Source organism: Carcharhinus amblyrhynchos, chromosome 26 (assembly GCF_965287045.1).
Source record: "Carcharhinus amblyrhynchos chromosome 26, sCarAmb.v2.hapA, whole genome shotgun sequence".
Taxonomy (NCBI): domain Eukaryota; kingdom Metazoa; phylum Chordata; class Chondrichthyes; order Carcharhiniformes; family Carcharhinidae; genus Carcharhinus; species Carcharhinus amblyrhynchos.
The window spans coordinates 4,034,734-4,054,386 of NC_137349.1; the positions used below are offsets into that span (position 1 = coordinate 4,034,734).

Sequence of the window (19,653 nt, forward strand, 5' to 3'; positions counted from 1 at the left end):
TGGCTCAGTGGAGTTTAGCCTGAAGGCGATTATTACATTGGATTCCCATGGGATTGATTGCAGTTCTATCAGCCATAGAAAGCAGAAATAGGGTCAAAGTCAAGCTTTTTGCCTTCCTGTCTAAGTAAGATTTAAAAAAAAGGGTACAGATGCAAAAGACTTGCAATTGTATGGAAAAACATTCAAGTTTGGTTCATGTTCAGAGCCAGATCAGATTCAAAAAACATCTGGATGAGAAGAATGCATCTAAGTCACTAACAAGACAGTTTTAAAAAATCTCTGTATTTAGAGGGCCAGATTTAGTATAAATGTTACTGATTACAAATCAGCTCATGATTTCATTAAAAATGATCAAGCTGCCTTTCAAAATGTTGGAATAAAGCATGTAGGGGCCATGCAATATTCCAATAACCAGTTTATAAAACAAGAAGATTCATTGTTCCAGCTGCTGGGACACTATTATATGACTCAATAACAGGTAGTAAAGGTAAACCCTTGGACAGAATCAAATTACAGGAACAGCACATGAACCAGAAAGAATATTACATGCAGATCTGATACTTGTATTGGACATCAAAACTAATGATAGTAATGTCCAGAGCAGCTAACAGTACAAATTGTTGACTTTAAGAAACAATTATCACTGTACACCAATACATGACAATAATTCAAAAAAGTTATCAAAGCCTTTTTTCTGAATATAATATGCCACTAAATAATTTAGCAATTAACACCAAGTGGGAGGCAAATACTGTTCTATCAATACATAGTTAACAAACAGGGTTTTAAAAAGCTGAAATCACAAGATCCATGCAAATTAGCTCATTGTACTACTATTTCTGGCTGCTGCAGCCAAGAGAAAAAATATCAGGGGCTGAAATGTTCCTTTATAAATTTGAAGTCACCAGAAAAGGAATTTAGCTCATCCTTGAGTGATTTTAAGCAGCAGCAATTGTGAACCAGAGAGAGAGTGGGGATAGCCAGGGACAACCTTAAAATCTCATTTGAAAAAAAGCCTGGATTCTGCAACAATTTTGCAGCAAAGTAACACACTTAACTGAAGTCCTTATCTTCAGATAAAATTTATGTCCTCTTTATCGTGCAGAAAAGGTAGTCTTCTACCTTTAACTGAAGCCACTGCTTAAATCAATGGTGTGCATTAAAAACAAAGTTTAATTACTCATTCTCTCCCTTTTGTGACATTTAATTACAATTTAATTGCTGCAACCATGTAGGAAATGGTGCAGCATGAAATGCTTCCCCACAATGAGGGGGATGGCAGCAGAAGAGAGCACAGGCCATTGCATGTAATTGGTTATTCAGTAATTAACAACCATAGCAATGGAGGCTTACAAAAATGTAATGACAGATTGGCCAGGTGGATACATGCACAAATGAACTGGAAACTTAGTTTTCTTTGCTCATTTTCTATCAAATTTCCAGCTCCCTTACGCTCATGGCAACACTGGGTTTGCTGGCTCATATTGAGCCCAAATAACTCCTGGCATCAACTGTTTTGTTAACTGTGCGTTGCACAATTCCAACATACTGGAAACATGCATTCATAAATAGTCTTCCCACATCATTTACTCATGTTAGTAATATTTGGAAGATGAATTGCAATCTTTGGACTGCGTATTTTTGGAGGGAGGTGGAGAAGAGAAAGACAAAAACTCAACTAGTTATTGCTGTCTTGATGGTTTCCCCCTGCAGTTAAAATATTTGTCGTCACCTCTCATCCTTTGCCAAGTGCATTGATTAACTCACAAATGGCCTGAGTTGTTTCAGAAGTACGATGAAAGGTATATTCCTTCTAGCTATGCATTTTTCTTTCTAGAAAAGAATTAAAAAAAATCCTTGGTTCCTGTTTTGAAAACCCATGCAGTGATATTACAGTGGGTTCATATTTTCACTGCAAAGATTTCAATGCCCCCATTTGACAAATATGAAGTGAAGTGGAGTACAATAAAAGGGATGTACTACTTTGTATGACAGAAAATGGTGATGATTATTTATTGGAGCTTTGCTTGCTGATTACGTTTGCTTAGCTAATACTACAATTTGTTTTTCGTAACATGTAATGCCAGCTCATGTCTGGTTGATATACACCATCTTCGGAGAAAACTGGGGATGGGTGTAGACTGATTGATTAAATCATTGGATGAGGTCCATCTCACCTCATCATTCAAATAAAGTCAAGCCATTTTATTTAATTCAATGCAACAGAATTCTGGGTCTCTTGCAAATTAGAAATGTAGCTGTCAATCATGCTGGTCAGACAAGTCAGTTTTGGAAGGAAAAACAGGGTCAGGTTGCTTTTCCTTTCAACAGTCTAATTAGTAGTTAGGGTCGACATTTTCCAGCCATTTCCACTGACTGGATCTTCTAGTTTACTGACAGTGACTTCTTCATTGTGGGTTCCCTGGGAGGCGGAGGGTGTGAGTAGCGATAAAACACACAGCAGTGCTGGTGGCCAATGGTGGGACCAGAAGATCCCTCTGCCGACCAATGGTGGGCCACTGATGCGAAACATGTTAATAGGGGAGGGGGTGACTAATCCTACACTAGAGATTGTAGCTTTTTTCCTGGCTACCTGTATTCAGTTCTTATTCCATCTAAAACCAACAGCAGGACTAAAAGGAGAGTGCTCCATGGTGACAATATTATCAAACAAGTGACTATTCCACAATGCAATTTTATCTTGATTTCAGAATAGTGAAAAGGAAACTGTTGTAAATATTCTGTTTGCACTTATGTCATTTTTAGCAGTTTAATTTTTAACAAATTAGAATATTGAAATGTAACTGAACTCAGTACTAACAAAGAACAAAGAAGTACAGCACAGGAACAGGCCCTTCAAGCCTGTGCCAATCATGATGTTTTGACTAAAAAACCTTCTGCCCTTATTCCGTCTGTATTCCTCTATTCAAGAGCCCATCTAGATGTCTCTTAAAATGTTGCTAATGCGCCTGTTTCCACACATCGTCTGGTAGCATGTTCCAGGCAGCCACCACTCTGGGTGAAAAACTTCCTCTGCACATCTCCCTTAAACCTTCCCCCTCACCTTGAATCTGTGCCCACTTGTAATTGACAATTCCACCCTGGGAAAAAGCCTCTAGCTGTCCACCCTGTTTATGCCTCTCAATTCTGAAGGCAAAAATATTCTTACACTTCTGAAGTCATGGGCATCATGTAGTAGAACATGATACATCCTAGTTAGCCAGAATACACATGATAAACAAAGATTTCTATCTGACCTTGAGTCATCCAATACTTAGGTAAGTGTAGGTAAAGGAAGTGAACAATGAACCAAAGGAAAATAGCATTGGGCAAAACCTTAAGAATCAGATACATTTCAATTTTTAGACCTGAGAAATGGTCAACACAAGGATCACAACAAAAGCCAACCAAAACTAAAATTGGATTCAGGCAACATGAATTTACCCTCAAATTCATTGCTTGAATTGTTTCATGTTCAAGTGTCTGAAACTCTTATTTAGGAAGTACAAATTTGAATTGCTGACGATACATCACAAATCCACTGTCTTCCCTTAAACACAGCTCCACAGTTACTGCATTCAGAATCATGTTGCCATCTTGGAATGTATCCCTGGGCAAATGTTCATCTATCATGCAATTAAAAAGGCCCCAATAGTGAGAAACCAATGAAACACCTGTACACCACCACCCAGGAGGAGGAGTAATGTGACAAAAATAAAACAACATTACAATTGGTGATGAACTGAACAACTGTTGCTTTACTACGTTAAATTTTAAATAATTTTTTTTTACCTTCACAGAGTCCATCAGCATTCCATTTGCTACAATGACTTATCACTGTATCCTTTACGTGTCTTGCCATCATGTTTTCAGCAGTACCATACAAGCGCAACTTAAAAAAGGATAGAACTCCTACAGAAGATAGATTGCAAGTAATTTGTTGAGTTTTCTTTGCCATTATATTGGACAGTAGTAGAGGCTGATAGTACAAAACGACAAAAAAAATTCATACATACATCACATTATAATTATTTAGCTGGACTACAAAAAAGACAGATGGTTTTGTCTGGCATTGTGAAAAATCCCAAAAGGAAGGATTAGAGTTCAAAATAATGGATAGGTATTGCCATAACTCTGGTATTTTAATACCTTGTTATGAAAATAGATCTGTATTTTATAAAGTGTGTCACAAGTGACTAATGATAAAAATAAATTGTAGCATTGGTTTCAAGCAGCTAATACCTTCCTGTTTTCAGATCCCTTGGGAATTATTGATTTTTTTTAAATCTATATTTCTGTGCCAATTTAGAAGTATTAACTAATTTTTCAGAGTTTTTGCAACAGGACAGTGATTAGGATTAATTGCTTAATGTTTAGGTAAGTGAAAAAGAAATTATCTTGGACAAATATCCGAAATTACCTCAGAAGAGTGGCAGATGTGATTTATATGGACTTCAGCAAGGCGTTCGATAAGATCCCCATGCAAGACTTACTGAGAAAGTGAGGGGGCATGGGATCCAAGGGGACATTGGTTTGTGGACCCAGAACTGGCTTGCCCACAGAATGTAGACGCCGGTGTTGGACTGGGGTAAACACAGTAAGAAGTCTCACAATACCAGGTTAGAGTCCTACCAAATAAACCTGTTGGACTCTAACCTGGTGTTGAGACTTCTTACTGTGTTTACCCACAGAAGGCAAAGGGTGGTTGTAGATGGGTCTTTTTCTGCACAGAGGTCGGTCACCAATGGAGTGCCCCAGGGATCTGTTCTGGGACCCTCGCTGTTTGTGATTTTCATAAATGACCTAGATGAGGAAGTGAAGGGATGGGTTGGTAAGTTTGCCGATGACATGAAGGTTAGAAGTGTTGTGGATAGTTTGGAAGGATGTCAGAAGTTGCAGCGTAACATAGATAGGATGCAAGACTGAGCGGAGAAGTGACAGATGGGCTTCAACCCGGATAAGTCTGTGGTGGTTCATTTTGGCAGGTCAAATGGGATGAAGGAATATAATATTAATGGTAAGACTCTTAGCAACATGCAAGATCAGAAGGATCTTGGGGTCCGGGTTCATAGGACTCTCAAATCAGTTTTGCAGGTAGAGGATGTGGTTAAGAAGGCATATGGTGTACTGGCCTTCATCAATGGAGGAATTGAGTTTAGGAGTCAGGAGATAATGCTGCAGCTGTATAAGACCCTGGTCAGACCCCACTTGGAGTACTATGCTCAGTTCTGGTCGCCTCATTACAGGAAGGATGTGGAAGCCATTGAAAAGGGTGCGGAGGAGATTTACAAGGATGTTGCCTGGATTGGGTGGCATGCCTTATGAGGACAGGCTGAGAGAGCTCAGTCTTTTCTCCTTGGAGAGACGAAGGATGAGAGGTGACCTGACAGAGGTATTGATCGGGTGGATTCTCAGAGGCTTTTTCCCCAGGGCTGAAATGGCTGCCACAAGAGGACACAGGTTTAGGGTGCTGGGGAGTAGGTACAGAGGAGATGTCGGGGTAGGTTTTTCACTCAGAGGGTGGTGGGTGCATGGAATCGACTGCCGGAGGGGATGGTGAAGGCAAATTCGATAAGGTCTTTTAAGAGACTTCTGGATGAGTACATGGGACTCAGTAGGATTGAGGTTATAGGTAAGCCTAGTAGGTAGAGATATGATCGACGCAACTTGTGGGCCGAAGGGCCTGTTTGTGCTGTAGTTTTTCTATGTTCTAAATATAGGCCCATATTTAGAAAATGCCATCACTCCTTATTACCTCCCATAAAGAGGTAATGTGTTAATAGGATAAGAAATAGGAAGATATGATGTAATTTAGAAAAGGGACAGTACGTTAACAGGTTAAGAAAAAGATGATATGATGCATAGTTTAGTTGGGGCAGTCGACAAAGACTATTAGCAACGTAAAAATAAGAAAACCTTTGTTCCCATTCATTACAAGTGTTAGCTTTATCTAGAGGGTGCACTTGCATCTAAATCAAGGTCATGGATTCAAGTCACAGTTCAGAACTTGAGCACATAAACCTATGTTGGCACTTCAGTACGCACCTTCCTTCCACACACCTGACAAAGGAACACCGTTTCCGAAAGCTTGTGGGATTACTATCAAATAAACTGGTTGGACTCGAACCTGGTGTTGAGACTTCTTACTGTGTTTACCCCAGTCCAACACCGGCATCTCGACATCACTTCAGTAGAATACAAAGGGAGATGCTGCATTGATTTTCAGGTGAAATATTAAGTGCAGTCCCAACTGCCTGCTCATGTGAATGAAAAAAGGTCCAATGGCACTAATCAAAACAGAGCAGTTGATGTTCTGGCCAACACAAGATTTTGTTGTCATTTTTCTCATTTAGGTTAAAGTGAGAAGTCCCACATTGTTTGAAACATAATCATGTTTGCTTAAAGTGCAAATTCTGGTCTGTGTCAGTGGGGAGTGGAGGGAAACACTTTTACCTTGCTTGGGCCAATGTTGTTTCATTTATCACTGTTTCCCTTTACCATCTTACATTAATGGGGTCTGTAATCTCAAGCATTGAAAGAGTCGTTTCTTATGTGACCTGACTGGTGCTATTTTGATGTGTTCTTTCCTCCCCACCTCCAGAGTTGTGGCTTCTCTTCTGTTTTCCCTCCCCACCCTGAAACCTCCCATTCACTGATTCACCCCCTCGCTGCTTTCCTCTTCCAGACCCAACCCAAGTTCCCATTGAAAACCTTGTGCTAATCTGATGCCAGAGCTCTGATGCTGTGGGAATGTGGGATCCGAAGCTTCGACTTTGGATGGTATTTACATCTTCAACAGGTCCAGGAGTGGAATGCAAAATAGCGAGGGTAGACTTGGTGGGGGGAGTCTGCAAATCAGAGGAGGAAGATCTGCAGCAACTAGTAGGATTAAGGAATGGAAGGTTCAGGAAGTAGGATCAACAAGTAGAAAATTACATTTTCTTTCAAAATAAAACAAGTTTAAAACATAGAAGTTATTTCATTTACTGCTGTAAGAATTTAAAGAGTGCAAGATATTTCAACTTGAGTATAATGTTTAATTTTCTTTTCTACGGGAATCGTTATTTCACTTAAAGTCGTGACTGCAAATCATGACTTTGGGACTTCTGTATTTAAAGCATCAACGCATTTCCTTTTAGCAGATTGATTTCCCCAACCCTTCATTATAATTGTATTTGGCAGTTTGGAGTCAGGTGTCATACTTAACACCAATTGACCATACAATCCAAACACACCATTTAAAATTTTTTGTTGAGGTGTGATAGGGTTGGTGGTTAAAAATCTCTCTGTTCTACTTTGAAAATAAGTTTTCTATATTTATGTTTCTCTCTTTTTCCCAAATCTGTGACAGATGAAAATGAGGTAAAGGGAGAGTTCCATCAATAAACAGAACAAGGTACTCTACTTGCACATTGTAAAAAGATTTTTCCAGCTAAATTGCAGACAAAAACAAAGTAAAGTTTATTAGTCACAGGTAAAGTTTACATTAATACTGCAATTAAGTTGCTTTGAAATTTCCCATGTATGCATTCCTAGTTTAAAAACATACCAGAGTTTTTGGAACTTCCTTTATTCTCAATCTCGAGAGTCCAAATTCCTTTTGGATCTTCATCCCAGCAGTGGGTGGTCATGAAAGTCCAGTCTCTATATCCATAGGGTGATGTGTCATAAGGTCTTATATTAAAGAAACAAAGATTGGGTAAGCTGTTTCCACTAATTAAAGCCTCAGACAAATGAGAAACCATTATAAATTTTTAAAAATCAATGGGTGGCATGACGACAGACTGGTTGGCATTGCTGCCTCACTGCCAGGAACCCAGGTTCAATTCCAGCCAACTCTTAGTGCCTGTGAGGAGTTTCCTCCAGGTGTTCTGATTTCTTCCCATAGTTCAAATTTGTGCACGTTAGGTGGGTTGGTGAAGCTAAATTGCCTCAGTCTCCCAAGTTGTCTGGGGGTTAAATGGATTAGCCATGGTAAATAGGTTGATTGGCCATGCTAAAATCGGGGCACGGATTAGCAGGGTAAATGCTGGGGTTCTGGGGAATAGGGCTTCAGTAGCATTGTAGTCAGTGCAGACTTGATGGGCCGAATGGCCTCCTAAACTGTAGGCATTCTAGGATCTGTAGGGCAGACATTCCTGCCCCCTTCCCCTGTTTTGGGCCAAAAAAAAAAAGACCTAGCCTGAGTCAAAATGTTGGCTCTATTCTCCCTCCACAGATGCTGTCAGACTTGCTGAGATTTTCTAGCATTTTCTGTTAGAAGATGTGAAAGTGAAGACAGAATGATAGGATTTTCAGCTATGAGGGGACAGGCATCCAGGATGTGATTTGTTTTGTTTCCACTATCCCACAACCACCAGCTAGGAATCCCATTAAATACTTATAGTACAGCCTTTGGTCCAAACAAAAAAAGTGTTCACCTTGGCAAATAACATTGTGGAATTACAATAGCATCATTAAAGAGATATGAGCTTAGCTGGCTTATAAAAAATTGGAGTGGTATTGTAAAGCATTCTCCTTTGGTTATGAATGCAGTACAAGTAGAATATCTCACCAGCAATGGAAAAATATGGTAGGAATGTGAAACACATTGCTTGTTCTGCAAAGACAAATTATATAAAAATAGTTCACACTCATTAGTGGCAAGATATTTTCTACTTGCACTAATTAGTATCAAATATCCTTGTATGCCCACACTATGCTCCCCTTCATTGTTCCTGTGTTTCTGCTTAAAACTTCAGTTTGAGTTATGGCATGTTATCTTTATATTGAGCCAGTAACATGACAAGGCTTTAATGGTTTGTTCTCAGTTCCAAATAGAAGCTTTGTAATTTTGAATGCACTTTCAGTCATGCTTTGACTCTGTACTAATCCAATCCCAAACTTAAAAACATGAAAAAAAAATTAAAATCCAACCTGAGCTTACCCAATGCTAGAGGCTCACTAATGCTAGTGGTAGTCACTAACATTAGAATAAAAGTTTAGAATGTTGCAAAAGATATTAGTAAGCATGAGAATTGGACGGAATAGAAACCATTGATAGAAGGCAAAATTAAGAGTAAGGTAGTGAAAAATAAAAAACAGACTGTAGCCACTTCTACATGTAAAAGCAAAGCGGCAAAAGTAAACATTGGCTCCTTGAGGTCAAGATAGGAGAATACAGAAATGGCAGAGACATTAAACATCTTATTTGTCTTTACTGTAGAAGACAAAAAGCAGTGGGAAACCAAAGCATAAAGAGAGAGAAGAACTTAAATTAATGTTAGTAGAAAAAAAATTAGAGAAATTAATGTGACAAATCCCCTGGACCCAATGATCTATACCATAGGGTTCTGAGGTGCGTACATTAATTTCAATCTTCCAAAATTCCCTAGATTCTTGAACAGCCCCCAAGGATTAGAAGGTAGAAAATAACATTGCTGCCCAGGAGAGAAAAAGCAGGAAGCTACTGGCCAGTTAGCTTTAGCCTGACAGTCATCAGGAAAATGCGAGAGAGGTGTTAACAAGGCATGTAGAAAATAGGACAGAATCAACATTCTCTGTAATTAATTTGTCAAAGAAAAAAAAGAGACAAAACAAAAATAGATTATCAAATAAGTACACTGACTTTCATACCTTACATCAACCAGTGTGGAATAAGTCCCACTAGGGCTAATGAGAGAAATCCTCAGATCACCTCTTCGCGTGTAGCTCAATGACACTCTAACTTCAACATGCTCAAGAGATCGGATGTAATTTTTAGTTCGAGAACAAGGATCAACATATTTCTTGATAACAAGCTTGTCAGAAATAGTCCTGAAAGAAGAACAGAAAAGCACAATATGTGCTAAATACTTCTTAAATTCAAGGAATGCATGCATACGTGTTTTGGGAAGAGTACATTGGGATTGCACATGCACTCCTCAGCAGGGAACTAGACAAGACAGTGTTAGTTTTGTTTTGGCTACTTAAGTGAATGATGATTTTAGACTGAGGCTTCAGTCAAACCCCTACTCTCCATGTTCTCTTTAGAGATGCTGGTGGGGGAAAGCAGTGAATCTAGGTATTGCTGCAAATTAATTTGGAATATATTATATTATGAGCACTTTTGACTTGATAGCTTTTAGCAGTAGCCATTTGCACCCAAGTCAGAGGAACATTCAAACTCAGTTGACTCTGGGGTACACAAATGTATAAAGTAAGAGAAAAACATTTTTGTGGAAAGACAAAATACATTAATGAAGGAATCAGGACAACTTGGCAGAAAAATATGACCATAAGGCCCAGCTGCTTAGTAACCCTTTCTAGCAAATTAATCCAACATAGGGGTAGGAGTTTCAATTTTTTGAGAACAAAATACACAATGATTTCAGAAGTTCAGTATCATTGAAAAGGGCATTCAACTTAATCTATAAACATTAAAAAGGCACTCCGGAGTGCTACACAAATTGTGGACTTTATTGTAAAAAAAAACAGCAAAATTTCTAATTGAGTTGTGTATACATTATATAAAATAACAGATGACTGAGAATGTGTTACATATAGCAATAAAGGCTAGTGAGAATGCTACAGGATTACACTACTAATAATGGGTTTAGAAGAGAAATGGTACTAGAGCAGTTTAAAATCAGATTGTATTGTGGCATTATACCATTCTCTAGCCAAACATCAATTATTCACACATTCTACTTTGGTATTTAAATTTTTAAAAAGTTTTATTTGTTGTAGTTGTAAGAACGTAGCTTCAGTCACTCCAAAGATCTGGAAGATCACAAATAAAAGAACATGACAGAAAGATATTCTTCCAGCAGGTTATAATAATTTAACCTTTTCACAGGTTTATACCTCAAAATCTCCGAGACTGTGTTAGGGCTTTAAACACACTCCCAGCCAGCCACATTTTCATATAATATACACAATCGTCAACCTTTTGACATAAAGCAGATTCACCAGTCATTTGCCCAATGGTTGTATGAGACACTAATGTAGGTGATTGTTGTGTACCTAACTGTATATACTGCAGCCCAATTGTAACTCACTGCATTAGAAATGTTACAAAAACGAATGTGTTACATCAATGTAGTTATTTTCCTTTGGAGATTAATTTCAAGTTTTGTTAATGTAACTTAAAGTAATCTTGGGGAGCTCACTGAGATTTGTTATTAGGCATTCATTCTTTTGTTAACAGTTTGAATTTGGGTTTGAACTCTACAAAATACGAGAGAAGTTATGCTCAAGTGTATACAACCGGAGCTTGTGACCTACAATTGCACAGACAGTGGTGAAAATATGGAAGTTATCACAGGGAATAGTGGATTCAATGGTATAGATTCATTTAAGGTGAAGCTAGATAAGAAGATGTGAGAAGGGAATTAAAGGTTATGCCAATAGGGTTAGATTCAGTTCAAGAGGAGAATAAATATGGGCACTGACTGGTTGGAAGGTTGGTCTATTTCTGTGTTGTATACATCAGAAGGCTCTCTGACGCATGCCTACCAAGCATACTCTTAAATGACAATTAGAGTTAGTTATGTATCAATTTTGACCTCTGGGTAATGAATGGACTGCTAATGAAAAAAAAATAAAGCTTTGTAAGACATTCCGAGCCATCTGTAATTCTATACACTATATACAACAACAACTCCAATCTGCATGAACATGCTTACTGTGGGGATTTACTAATGTCTATGGAGCATTCCCTCTGTGGGTTCACTGTCAACCACCTTGTTGCTAAATCCACCAGAAGTCCAGCATCTAGTAGTCCATAGCCATAGTGGTGGCTCACTGAAAACAATTAAATCACAATACATATCATCAGCAGCATTGTTCATTTGGGGTGAACCATGTGATTTCAGGAAGTTTGATTATGACAACCAGTGCAAAGCAATCCTATCCAGGCAAATTTTTAAAAAATGTTAATAGCTTCAATATTAAGATACTTATTGCATTGGTCATATTTTTCAATAGACTGCGTACCTGTTACATGAAGGCAAAGTTTGGGTCATAACTGAAGAAAAAACATGTGTCACTCATTTTAGCTCATCTAAAAGTCAGATCTAATCTTGGTATTATTTTGAAACATGATCAGGTCTATGAGTCTCATTCTTTTTATCCAGGTGGAGCTAGAGGCTGATAAATCTCTGGGTCCTGATGGATTTCATCCCAGGGTCTAAGAGGTTTAAGTTTATTTATTAGTGTCACAAGTAGGTTTACAGTAACATTGCAATGAAGTTACTGCGGTGGCTAACACTGGTGTTAATTTGCCAAGATTTGTTCTGGAAAACAACAATTTAACTCCCCTAAATCAAGGGAAGACAGGCAGAAAACTGGAAATAGTAAGCCAGTTAGCTTGACATTTGTTGTGGGGAAGGTGTTAGATTTGATCTTCCATGCCATATTTTAATAAATTTAACCAGGATTACTGGACTTAATGCCATAGCGTCCAACCAAGATGCTTTCCCCTGAATCAATACTTTCACAGGCAAAAAAAAAGTCAATGACCATGTCAGGGATGCGGAGATGACTGTAGACCTGGGGTTGGGCATTGCCCATTGGCACTCAGGCAGAGGGCTGTTACTGTCCTCCATTGAGGAGGGATAGGGAAACTAAAATCCCAGCTTGCTATGTGATCCTTAACAGCACTTAAAAAAAAAATCGCACAGACAGGCAAGAAAAGGTGTTTCTGAAGCCAGCAAGCGCATCTGATCCAGCACTGTGGGGTAAAATGCACCCACGGAATTTCCAGATGGATATAGATAGGTTGAGCAAGTTGGCAAAAGTCTGGCAGAGGCAGTATAAAAATCTGGGAAAATGAGAATTGTTCATTTTGGTAGTAAGAACAAAAAAGCAGAGTATTACTTAAATGGAGCATGACTGCAGAGTTCATAGAATCCCCATAGTGCAGGAGGCCATTCGGCCCACTGGGTGTGCACTGACTCTTAGCCAGGCCCTGTCCCTGTAACCCCATGTGTTTTACCCCACTAATCCCCTGAACCTCCATATCTCTTGGGACACAAAGGGTAATCTGGCATGGTCAATCCACCTAACCCGCTCATCTCTGGACTGTAGGATGAAACGAGAGCACCTGGAGGAAACCCACACTGACACAGGGAGAACATGCAAACACCACACAGGGTCACCCAAGGCTGGAATTGAACTCGGGTCCATGGCACTGAGGAAGCAGTGTTAACCACTGTGCCAGCATACTGCCCCATTGTAGAGTGATTTAGGTGGTCTTGTGCACATGTTGCAAAAAGTTAATATTCAGTTGCAGCATGTAATCAAGAAGGTGAATGGCATGGCATACTTTATTACAAGAGGAATTGAATACAAGAATTATGCTACAGTGGTTAGCACTGCTGCCTCATAGCACCAGGCACCCAGGTTCGATTCTCAGCTGTCTGATCTGAGTTTGCACATTCTCCCTGTTTCTGCATGGGTTTCTTCTGGGTGCTCCAGTTTCCTTCCACAGTCCGAAGGACGTGCTGGTTAGGTGCATTGGCCACGCTAAATTCTCCCTCAGGTGTGCCTGAATATGGCGACTAGGGGATTTTCACAGTAACTTCATTGCAGTATTAATGTATCCCTACTTGTGACATTAATAAATAAACTTTAAAATATTAATCAGTACCTTGGTTTGGATGAGGAATAGAAAGAGACCAGACAGTGCCAGCTGCCACAGAGAAGCCCGAGATAGCATCCTCCACCCCACAGGTAAAGGACAGCCCCTCCTGCAATGGAACTCTTGCACCAGAATGTCCCAAACCTTTCCTTTGGTACTGAAACCATCCTGCAATGTGCTGCGTGCCAGCTAGAGCATTTATACCTTCAGTGGAAATGAGTGCAAGTAGCCCACACGTACTACCAGAACCAAAATTGCATCTGACCAACACCGGATGGCCAAGTCTGAGACGTTCAGTTTAGCTTTAATTTGCTTAGAGGCACTATCAGCAGCACCAGAGGCCAAAACTGTGCTAAAGCCAGGCTGTCAAATGAGCATGTCTTATTTACACACATCCATTTTGTGTCTATTTTATGCTTGTGAAAACAAAGACCCTGGGTAGCCCAATCAGTAGAACATTAGACTTTTGACCAGACGGTCCAGATATCAGGTCCCTGCCCTTATTACATAAGAGAAAAAGAAGCATATTTAAGTGAGAGAAATAGAGATGGTGCCCTGCTTCTATAGTGTAATGGGTGTCATATTCGCTTTACACACAAAAGGTCATCACTTCAAACCCAAGCAGAAATGTTGTCATAACCAGTTTCTTTAAGTTTGAGGAAAAGTTCTAATGTTTTAAAGTGAAATCTTTCACTTGTATTAAAATGTTAAGCCATTATTTTGCTAAAGAGAGGGTGATTCATTTAATGAATTGCCAGTTCATTAACAATGCATACCACTTAAAACAAGCTAGTCTTCCGTACCTTTGCGTCCTACTCCATTTTTGGCCCAGTCTTCTGCTTTCAAATGCAAGGGTTTAGATGCTCTCACCACAAGATGTTGCATATCACGCCAAGTCAGTGTAGGACTACAAATAGAAAACATATTGGCATTTTTTGCAAATCAGTACATTTCTTCAATCATATGCATCTACTATTTAGTGCCTTTAAAATAGAAAGTTGTCCCAGCAGCATCAGAGACAAGGAAAAATATCTCCTAAAAAGGAGATATTAGGATGACACAAAAGTAGCATAAAGGGAAATGGTTGAGAAGCAGAGGAGTATTTAGAATGAACTCTATTACATGGAGCCTGGGTAAATGAAGGCTGTAACAATTGGTAGAGACAATTGGCCAGAGTTGAAAAACAGAATTCTGGGAGATTTGTAGTACTGGAGAAGATTACCAACAGGAGTGGGAGGAACCAATTGTAGGTTAATACAAGAGTAAGAAAGTTAAATTAAATTGGAAACAGAAGGAGCAGAAATAATGCAGCCATTTACACTAGGAATGTGGGTAAATAGGAAATTGTACTCGATAGAGAAAATTGTGTGAGCTGAAGAGTGTGGAGGACCAGAGCCAGCCAATTGGAATAGTTAAGGGTGGGAAGTTTCAGCAGATGGGCAAGATTATGGGTTGCAAGTTCTGTGTGGGATTGAGGAACCTGGTTCAATGGGAGACAGTGATCAGTAATTAGAAGGTGTTGGGTAACATATGGAGTTTGTGGCATGGTTTCAGTTTTCATAACATTTAATTGGATGGCACCTGTCTGAAATTGGGCATCAAACTGCTGCTGGTGCAACAACACAGACAGCAGAAAAGTTGAGAGATAGTGAACAGGTAAAACTTGGTCTCATCAGCAAACATGCAGAAACAAACCCCAGCTTCAGATAATGGAGTCCACTTGACTACAGGAAATAATGATCCCTTAGGAGGTAGGGCATGGAGGTAGTGGTCGAATATGCCCTGGTTATAATTGTATAGTAAAAAATAATTTTGATTTGATTTATTATTGTCACGTGTATTAACAGTGAAAAGTACTGTTTCTTGCATGCTATACAGACAAAACATACCGTTCATAGAGAAGGAAATGAGAGAATGCAGAATGTAGCGTTACAGTCCTAGCTAGGTTGTAGAGAAAGATCAACTTCATGCAAGCTAAGTCCATTCAAAAGGTTGACAGCAGAGGGAAGAAGCTGTTCTTGAATTGGTTGGTATGTGACTTCAGACTTTTGCATCTTTTTCCTGAAGGAAGGCAGCGGAAGAGAGAACATCCAGGATAAGTGGGGTCCTTAATTATGCTGGCTGCTTTGCCAAGGCAGTGAGAAGTGTAGATAGAGTCATATGGGGGGTGGGGTGCTGGTTTGCATGATGGATAGGCTACATTCACAACCTTTTGTATTTCCTTGCAGTCTTGGGCAGAGCAGGAGCCCATACCAAGCTGTGATACAACCAGAAAGAATGTTTTCTTTGGCACATCTGTAAAAGTTGGAGTGAGTCATGGCTGACATGCCAAACTTCCTTACCTTCTGAGAAAGTAGAGGCATTGGTGGGCTTTCTTAACTATAGTGTTGGCATGGGGGAGGACCAGAATCAAGCCAAACCAAGGTAACTCCTACCATCTGGGTTCTATTAAAAGTAAATATGCCCACATGGGACACAAGTCACTGGCTAGCCAGGCAGCATATGGCAAGCACTGCTGCCTCAGTGCCAGGGACCTGGTTCAATTCCAACCTCAGATAACAGTCTCTGTTGAGTTCACAAATATTCCCAGTATTTACGTGGGTTTCCTCTGGGTGCTCTAGTTTCCTCCCACCATCCAAAGGTGGGTGTGTTATGTTGGTTGGCCATGATAAATTAACTTTGTCAGGATTAGCACGGTAAATGTGGGGTTACGGGAGCAGGGCCTGTATTGTGGTCAATGCAGACTGAGCCAAATGGCCTTCTTCTGCACTGCAGGGATTCTATGCAGTATTAAATGCCCTTCCCTAACAGCCCTTGAGAAGGGGTTGTGAGCAATCAACTTGAACTGTTACAGTCCATGTGGTGTAGGTACATCTAGAGAACTGTTAGAAAGAGCCCTTCCCACCCTCTCAGGTGTCTCCATGACAGGACCCACCACAGAAACCCTCCAAATCCTGGAGAACCCAGTTTGGGAATCCTTGCTAATACTCTAATGTTCTCAGTAAGAACATTGTTAATGTAAACTAATAGGTGAAATGTGGTCAGACATTCCACACTGAAACCAAGCAACAAACAACTTCCCTGGATTGCTCATTCCCTGACCAGATGTTTGCTGTACTGCAAGCAACTAGTTTCACTTGACTTCCACATGAATGTTTCCAAACTCCATTCTTGAAAACATGCCTGGAATCTTCTCCCACTCGCTGCCTTCTCTTGGATGCCTTCAAGGATGCACATACAGGGTTTCAGTCTCTTCTTTTGATATTCCTCTGCCCTAAATCACCATATGTAACCTCTCATTACCTAGCCATTCCAACAGAACACCACTGTTTCAGATCTGTATTAAAAGGTGTTCAGATTCTGGTTTTGTGCTTTTGAATTCAGTCTTCCTGGGATTCCCATTTTCATTTCCTGATTTCTGGAACTTTATTATTTAGCTTCTGGGACTTGCTTTGTGGCTCTTCCTTTATTGTCCTGTTTGTACTAGCAGCTTCTAGCTTTTGGTTACCTGGTTCCAAGCTGAATTCAAATGCTTCTGCATTTGTGTGGGCCTCTGCATGCTATGCAACAACTGAATTCTTTTTAAAGTCTGTAATTGGTCTACATTGCAAGACCTGAATTACAATGCAGGCAAAGTTTAAAGTGAAACTAAAACTTACAAACTTGTACACACCTGTGTTTAACATGAAGCTAGCTGAAAGTTTAACCCTCTTAGTACATAAGCTTAAACTTATAACTATACCTTATTTCCAACACAGGACAAATATAGGTGACTTAAGATGATCTATTTTCTGACACTGAAGGAAATTGGCTGAAGACTGACATCTGTCAAGCTGAGGACTTCAGGAGGCCAAAACAGATATCCACTCAGCAGTTCTGGTTGAAAATAGTTGCATATGATCCTTTGCATTGTTGCTGGGATCTCCAATCATTGAGGACGGGGATGTTTGTGGAGTCTCCTTTTCCAGTGAGGTGTTTAATTGTCATGACCAATCACAACTAGATCTGGCAAGACTGCAGAGCTGAGATCTGATCTATTGGTTATGGAATTTATTGCAGAAGGTAAGGGGGCATGGAGTTGGGGGTAGGGTGTTAGCGTGGATAGAGGATTGGCTGTCTAATAGGAGGCAGAGAGTTGGGGGGTCAATGGGTGCTATTTGGATTGGCGGTTGGTGACTAGTGGAGTGCCCCGGGGTCGGTGCTGGGGCCTCAGCTATTTACCATTTATATAGATGATCTGGAGGAGGGAACCGAGTGTATGGTGTCGAAATTTGCTGATGACACCAAGATTGGTGGAACGGCAAATTGTGCGGAGGGTGTGGAGAGTCTGCAGAAGGATCTAGATAGGCTGGGCGAATGGGCCAGGAAATGGCAAATGGAATTTAATGTTGGCAAGTGCGAGGTGGTCCACTTTGGTAGGAATAATGGTAGGAAGGACTATTACTTACATGGCAAAAAACTGCAGCAGGCGACGGTGCAGAGGGACCTCGGGGTCCTTGTGCATGAGTCGCAAAAACCCAGCCTGCAGGTGGTCAGGAAGGCTAATGGGATGCTGGCCCTCATAGTGAGGGGGATGGAATATAAAAGTAGGGAGGTCTTGCTGCAGCTGTATAGGGCACTGGTGAGGCCGCAGCTGGAGTACTGTGTGCAGTTTTGGTCGCGGCACTTACACAAGGATATTTTGGCCTTGGAGGGAGTGCAGAGGAGGTTTACTGGGCTGATGCCGGAGTTGAGGGGGTTGAGCTATGAGGAGAGGCTGAATAAACTAGGCTTGTACTCGTTAGAGTTTAGAAGAATGAGGGGAGATCTCATTGAGATGTATAAGATGATGAATGGGATGGATAGGATAGAGGTGGAGAGACTCTTCCCACTCAGAAAGGACAGTAGGACTAGGGGGCATAACCTCAAGATAAAGGGGGGGCAGTTTAGAACGGAGTTGAGGAGGAACTTCTTCACTCAAAGGGTGGTGAATCTCTGGAATTCTCTGCCCGTTGACGTGGTGGAGGCTGCCTCGCTAAATATTTTTAAGACGCGGGTTGATGGGTTTTTTTTATAAGCGAGGGGATTAAGGGTTATGGGGAGAGGGCGGGAATGTGGAACTGAGCCACGACAGATCAGCCATGATCTTATTGAATGGCGGGGCAGGCTCGAAGGGCTAGATGGCCCACTCGTGTTCCTATTTCTTATGTTCTTATGAATTGTTAACTTGGTTGATCACCTGTTGTCTGGCATGCAAGTAGCCTTGTTTTGTAGCCTCACCAGGTTGGTGAGGCTACAAAAGCATTCTCAGGTATGCTTGGTGCTGCTCCTGGCCTGGCCTCTTTACTGAGCAAAGATTGATCCCCTGGCTCGATGGTAAAGGTAGAGTAGGTATATACTAGGCCATGAGATTAGATCGTGGTTGTGTACAGCTCTGCTGCTGATGATGGCTCACAGCACCTATGGGGCCCAGTTTAAGTTGTAAGATCTGTTTGAAACTCTCTCATTTAGCACAGCAGTGGACAGAAGTCAGAAGGATGGTGTAGTCAACCATGTCAAAAGCTGTATTGTGTCTGACAAGTGAAAAGACATTGATCGTACTGGGTTCATGACTCTTAAGAGGACATTGTGAAAAAGGATGAAACTGGATTGGAAAGTCGGCAACATGAATTGTGGTAAAGATTGACCCAGATTTGGGAAATCAACAAGTTCAAAGAGGAGGAAAAGCAAGGGTTTAAATGGGCAGCTAATCTGCTAGGGATAAGGCGTTTTGAGGTGCACAAACTTCAAGAAGGACAGTACCAGAAACAAAGGAATTAATTACAATTTCAGTGACTATGGAAGGCAGAAAGGAAGTTGGGTGATCAGCAATGTAGTGGAGTTAAGGAAGCAAATAGTAGTCAAAATGAACAGAAAGGTGAAGGGAGAGGAGAGAGAAACTAGCAAGTGATATGGGGTCAGGGACAGAATTGGTTGGGGGTGTTGGGGTGAAGTAAAGCAGAGTATTAAAGTGGCAGAAGTGCATGAGCTCCCCAATTCTCCCAAATGATTCTGAAGTAGTAGGATTATTTAAA

General features: G+C 40.5%; 1 protein-coding gene across 3 annotated transcripts in view; it reads right to left on the reverse strand.

The window, feature by feature from the left end:
- The window catches only part of LOC145358886 (proprotein convertase subtilisin/kexin type 4-like), a 92,997-nt gene that overhangs the window by 1,282 nt on the left and 72,062 nt on the right, over positions 1-19,653 (reverse strand). For all 3 annotated transcript variants that reach the window (XM_080213260.1, XM_080213259.1, XM_080213258.1), the window contains 5 exons: positions 14,404-14,507; positions 11,646-11,763; positions 9,616-9,795; positions 7,550-7,674; positions 3,793-3,912 (listed from right to left, as the gene is read on the reverse strand). In XM_080213260.1, the coding sequence (XP_080069386.1) occupies positions 3,793-3,912; positions 7,550-7,674; positions 9,616-9,795; positions 11,646-11,763; positions 14,404-14,507 (647 nt within the window). The remainder of the gene's footprint in view (positions 1-3,792; positions 3,913-7,549; positions 7,675-9,615; positions 9,796-11,645; positions 11,764-14,403; positions 14,508-19,653) is intronic.